Here is a 6,000-nt window from a genome sequence, read left to right as displayed (position 1 = left end):
ATCAAAAGATATTTTAAAGGGGGTTCATTACAGAAAAAAATTTGAGAGCCACTGTACTACAGTATGACTTTTAATCATATTTTGGACAACATTACTTTTTTATTGTATTTTGGACATCCTTAAGTTTGACTTTTTATGATATTTTGGATGATATGCTAGTATTACTTTTTTACGCCATTTTGGACGACACAGTATTATGACTTTTAATCATATTTTGCACGACATACTACAGTATGGCTTTTTTATCATATTTTGGAAGACATACTAAAGTATGATTTTCTTTAGCTATTTTTTACCTTTTTCTATTGTATGACTTTTTGTGCTAATTTCGAACCACATACTGTGGTATGACGTTTTGGGGATATTTTTGTCTACAAAGTATATTATGACTTTTTTTTTACGGTTTCACGACATACGATAGTATGACTTTCTTTTCGCTATCTTGAACAACATACTGTATTGTGGCATTTTATGCTATTTTGAACAATATACCATAGTATGTGTATTGTGAGATGCACTAACAACAAAACACGTGAAAACAACCACAACCACAAACAGTTAACAGAGACCAACAACAACACATAGATTTAAACTAAAGACAGCAAAACAAAACATTGCTTAACAAAACAGGGATACAGAACAGACTTGTATCGGTATAGGAAATGTGGTGAAAACAAAATAAAACAAACAAACAAAAAATTACAGAGATATAACAAAAACATGTATGTAGATGGATGAGTATGTGAGTTTGTGAGTGTGTGTATGTGTGTGTGTGTGTGTGTGATAGAGAGAGAGAGATCAGGGTGATGAGTGTTTGATGAGTTTTTGTAGGGGGAGAATGAGGATTTTAAAAACATAAATTAAAAATTTAAAAAAATTAATAATACAATTTTTAAAAAACAACAACATACTAATGTATCTTTTGGACAACATACAATCATACTATCAACGACATACTATCCTATGAATTTTTTGGGCTAGTATGGATGACATACTATGGTATGACACACAAGGGGACAGGGGTCCGAGCGGCGAGCCTTTTGTTTTTGCTCATGAAATTCTTCCTTTCTTCTTCTTATTATTCTTCTCTGCTGAAAGTGTATCTGCAGAGCAATACCTTCAGACAAAACTCATAAGTGGCAGACTGGCTGCAAATTGCGACCACCACTCAGGCACAAAAAACTTACATCCGATGACCTCAAGGTTGCATTGTGACAATCAACATTACTTTTTTGCAGATAATCTTAAGAACACCTCAGTCAATTCATCCTGTCAAAACCTACTCTGAAAAACTATCATCAGCTGATTTGTTCATTGGTTGAGTGGTAAGGTGGTTGTCTCATTCATTTAAAAGGTTGGGAGTTTAATTCCTGCTTGAGCCATTCTGCAGGTGGTTTGAATCTTTGCCTCTTCCAGAACAATTTTTGACACTTTTCACATAGTAGCATGATTTATGTATACATATGTACATAGTATGCATTGCAGATCTTGAACAGAATAAAAACTGAACACAAATATCATTATGTGAAGCACGTCATGTTTGTGAAAGTAGATGAATATACATCAAAAGAGCACTGGCATATAGTGATGACCAAAAGGAAGAAGAACATCATGAGTTAAGCTTCTTGTCAATTAAAAAGTAACATGCTTTCAAATGCTTGCAATCTGCTCAGACACCGATAAATGCTGCCTGCGGCTTTAATTGTGTGTGAAATGCATAAATTACCAGTTCCATGCCAGTTTGTTAGATGGAAGCTCAAAAGGGTAATTTTTCGTGCTATCAGCAGCGTCCAAATGACTGTTTGTGCGAGCGCAGTTTCCAGTGAGAGCAAGGAGAGTAATCTGTATTCACCGTGTAAACAGGATTGTGGTCAAGAGATGAGAAAGATGCCTTTCTGAAATAATAAATGTCACCAAAAACTAGGGATATGCTGCTCTTTTAATAAGTCTTTATTTTTGTTCAGTCAACATCAGCTTGTTTATAAAAAAGGATCATTATATATCTCTTGAGGCGTTGTTTGTATAAAATTTCTTTGTTGCTTGGAAATGTGTACTGTACAAAAAGTGAATCCCTTGTAGAACAATTTAAAATCTAAAAAAAAAAAAAAAACATTTGAAACTACAATACTGACAACTTAATTATCAATGAAATTTGATCATTTTATAAAACAGCTTGCATGCATAGATTTAGCACTCTGAAGACACATTATATTGCTTCTTTGAAAAAAAGATTCAATCAGCGCACAGTTAAAGCAGTCTGTTGAAATTTGACTGAATTTATGCAGCGTAAAAAAAAACAAAAAACGTGTACACACTGTGTGTGCAAAATGATGGGAATATTGAAACTCAATGAAAAGCAATAATTTAAGTTACAAAAATGAACTGATAAAAAAAAAAAACATCTGCCAAGACCTGAAATATATAACTAAAGTGACCTTCAAAGGCACTTATGTTTGTACCATACAGCGTTTAGGGTTCTTTATGGGACCAGTTTGACATGTTACCAGCACGCTTTTTACTTTCTTGAAGAGAGTTAAATGAGAAGATGAAGGACATTCTTATGTCTGTCCTGTAAAGACGTAGCCGGAGCTAGCCACCAGTTAGCTTAGCTTAGAGTAAAGACTGGAGACAAGGCATGGATGTATCAAGAGCACTGGATACAGCGTTGGACGCAGGGCCCTGTTCATTCACTGTAAAAGTTTCTCAGTGGCGCATGAAGCTCAGAAATATGGATTCCTGGGCATAAAATACCCACATTTTCCGCATCGTTGGGCACTACAAGCACTACAGACTTTTCGCAGAATGAGCAGCTAGCATTGGTTAGCTCTCCGCTAAGTTGAACGGGGACAAAATAATTTAAATGTGCGGCACTTCTGGACTTTCAAATCCCAAAGTGAAATGAGTCATTTTACAGGGTGTGCTGCTAAAAGAATGTCCAATTGCAGACATCTATTTCACAACGTTAGCCTGTGTGAAACTCTTTGCACCCCATGGCATCATGTGGTGGACCAGGAAGCTGTAATTCCACCAAGTATATTAATTGGCTTCAAAGCCCAGCACTGTTTCCTGGAACTTGGACCAAGAGGCAGCCTACAAGAAAAAATGAAGAAAATGTGCAAGTGTCAAAAACTGCTATTCACTAAATTGCCACTTGAGACTGGCTTCAAAACAGAGTAAATCCCCACAGACACCTATGTATGTTAGACTCTAAAACAGAAATTAACATGTTTACAGCCTGGTATGAAAATGGTTTTGGTCTCTATATTTCAATGGTAATGACAACTGTATGCAAGGGTGTGCATTTTCATATAAAACACCCGTTTACATTGTGTTAAGGCCCTCGGTAGCTTCGTCCATTGTTTATAGTCTATGACTGGGACACAAGGGGGAACAGCTAGCCAAGCTCTGCGTGAAGGTAAAAAAAATTTGCATACATCCACCTAAAGCTCATTTTTCAACACGTTAAATCTCACTTGTTTACAAAAAAAACAAAGCATCAGCAGATTAATGGAAGGTTTAAGTGCTGGAGTACTTTTTTATTGTGGAGCAGGGATTTCCTGATATTTTCTCTTGTTGCCTGGCAATTGCACATTAACCCTTGCAAAACTACAAATGTAATTTAAATATGATACAAATCAGATAAAATGTGTTAATGAGCTTTAGAGGTGCTTGTGGGACGATTTTGTTACTTTTGCAGGCTAGTTGTTTCCCCCTGTTCCCAGTTTTTATGCAAGCCTAAGTTAACTGGCTATCAGCTCCAGCTCCGTATTCATCATAGAGATGTGAGAAAAGCGTCGATATTCACAACTTAATATCAGCAAGACAGTGTAATCTGCAAAATGTCAAACTATCCCTTTAACGAAAAAAGTACTTCCACTTAACATCATCATTAGCGGGATGCAGTTTGAAAGCATCAGTTACAGTTTTCAGTTCATCATAAACATCAAAACAACACATTCATTAATGCCATCCAGTGTCTCTAAAACATTGGGGAAATGGGTTTGATCATAACATTACTGAACACCCTTATCGGACACAAAACAACTACATTTCAAACTGTTACATTCTGTACATTTTATTCCCTGCTCTTGATCAAGTTCGACATGTATCTAACACAGCTTTTCCAGCTCATATAGAACGCTGGCTAACAGCAAATGAGGGGGGAAGAAATCATCCAGTGTCACTCCAGCACATATAAGCTAAATATTACAATGCAGCATTGGTCATTCCTTTTCCCTGCGAGTGATAAAGTCTGTACAACATACTAAATTTTCTTAAAAAAAAACACAAAAAAAAACTAATCACTGTTTCATTAAAAATCACACTGAATCAAAGGCTGCAGTGACCTCATGTACCCAAAGTCATATATCCATTTCTGCGCAGTAGTACCCTCTTACGACAATAACCCCACATTCCTCCTCGCGGCTTAAAAACAAAACATCGGCTAAAACTCGAGATCAAAGGGACTGCTTGGAATTATTAGTGACTTGCATCAGAAAGAATTTGCTTCGGCTAAAAAATCTTCCACACACGCCACGAAGATGGTCCTGCATCTGTACCCTACTGCGGCTTCTCCACAATGCTATGGATGAAACTGCTCTTTCATCACAGCCAAATCAGAGTATTAGTAGAACTTTAAAGCCTGTGCGTAGGTGTAGCCCTAGTGGGGGGTGTGCTCATATGTGGGGAACATAGACTTCCGCGTCTTCGGAGGAGGCGGGGGAGGCTTGCTCTCAATTTTCATTGGCAGCGGAGGAGTGAACTGTGGGGAGAGCGGGTTCACGTTAGGACTTTAAATAAAAATAAAAACAGAATATTTTAACGTTTACACGTCATTAAATATGCATTAGTGAGGGGGTGCTATTTTCTCCAAGCAGATGTACCTCTGAAGAGAACCCGAGGTTGTCAATCTCGTGCGGGTGTTTCTTTGGAGGCATGGGTGGGGGGGTCCCTGGGGTGTCAATGCTATTGACATCATTGTCACTGAGAAGCGACGAAAAACCTACCACAGGAGAGAAGAAATAAAAGCACTTCAGACCACATTTGTCTGTGTGTGTGTGTGTGTGTGTGTGTGTGTGTGTGTGTGTGTGTGTGTGTGTGTGTGACCTGATTAGGGCTATAGACCAGAATGTGCTTACACAAGGTTAGCAGGCATGGTATTCTTCCTTTTTCTGTGTGCAAGGCATATTTTTTTAAAAAGAATATAAAATGATGGCATGCAGTGCAGTGTTTGTCAGAGCTGTAGTTACATACTGGAGCTGCGTGGTGTGCGAGGTGTGTGTGGAGAGGCAGGTAGTGGGCTGAGAGGGTTCGACAGGCTGAGCTGGGATGAAACACCCTGGAACAGGGAGAGGGTAAGCCGCCGGTCCCCTAATTGTAAACTCTTGGGTCTCTGCTGCTTCTCTGGAGGAGTCTGGAATAAACAGCAGAAAACAAAGACATAGGCTTCCATGTAAAGCAGCCGAGCATAATGGAGCAACTCCCAATCCACAGCTGAGTAACACAAACTCAATATTAGGATGATATGGTTTTGTAAACAGCTTATATAATCACCTGAGCGGAGGTGTGATGTCACAGAAATGAAAATGGCATTACATTTATACCAAGATAGCACCTGAATTTGGGATGCAGGGATTCATCGGCTGAACAACAGTATCGGCTGATATCTACCTTATACTGGCCTATCAGCAAATAAGATGACAATGACAGATGGCAGAGGCTGATGTTTTTCTGTTTTGTCATGTCAGTGTTGTGCAGGCTAAAAAGCAGGACTCAAGACTAATGGCCACAAACTTAAATCAATGAGCAGATACGAGAGGAATACAATGTGTGTACTCTGTGATCTCACTCTTGTGTGATGAGATGGCTAGTAGCAGCCGGCATCCGGTCGCCTCAGGGAAAAGAGAAAAGGTGTTTGGGACGAACAGAGATCTTCCCCAAGACGCCTTAGGTACGATAGTGAAGTGCAGTGTTTTTTTATATTCAGTCATCACCCATAAC

At 38.6% G+C, this 6,000-nt stretch overlaps 1 protein-coding gene across 3 annotated transcripts in view; it reads right to left on the bottom strand.

Annotated features, from left to right (window-relative positions):
- Positions 1-1,929: 1,929 nt before the first annotated feature.
- dock5 (dedicator of cytokinesis 5) overlaps positions 1,930-6,000 on the bottom strand; it is a 49,620-nt gene continuing 45,549 nt past the window's right edge. For all 3 annotated transcript variants that reach the window (XM_042487931.2, XM_088077068.1, XM_088077069.1), the window contains 3 exons: positions 5,254-5,413; positions 4,884-5,002; positions 1,930-4,762 (listed from right to left, as the gene is read on the bottom strand). In XM_042487931.2, coding sequence (XP_042343865.1) covers positions 4,661-4,762; positions 4,884-5,002; positions 5,254-5,413 — 381 coding nt within the window. In that variant the 3' untranslated portion in view covers positions 1,930-4,660. The remainder of the gene's footprint in view (positions 4,763-4,883; positions 5,003-5,253; positions 5,414-6,000) is intronic.

The sequence above is a fragment of the Plectropomus leopardus genome, chromosome 4, assembly GCF_026936395.1.
Source record: "Plectropomus leopardus strain MGB_pleo_1.0 chromosome 4, ASM2693639v1, whole genome shotgun sequence".
Lineage (NCBI taxonomy): Eukaryota > Metazoa > Chordata > Actinopteri > Perciformes > Serranidae > Plectropomus > Plectropomus leopardus.
Note: the sequence above shows the minus strand (reverse complement) of the source record. Positions and strands in the feature narration are given on the sequence as shown.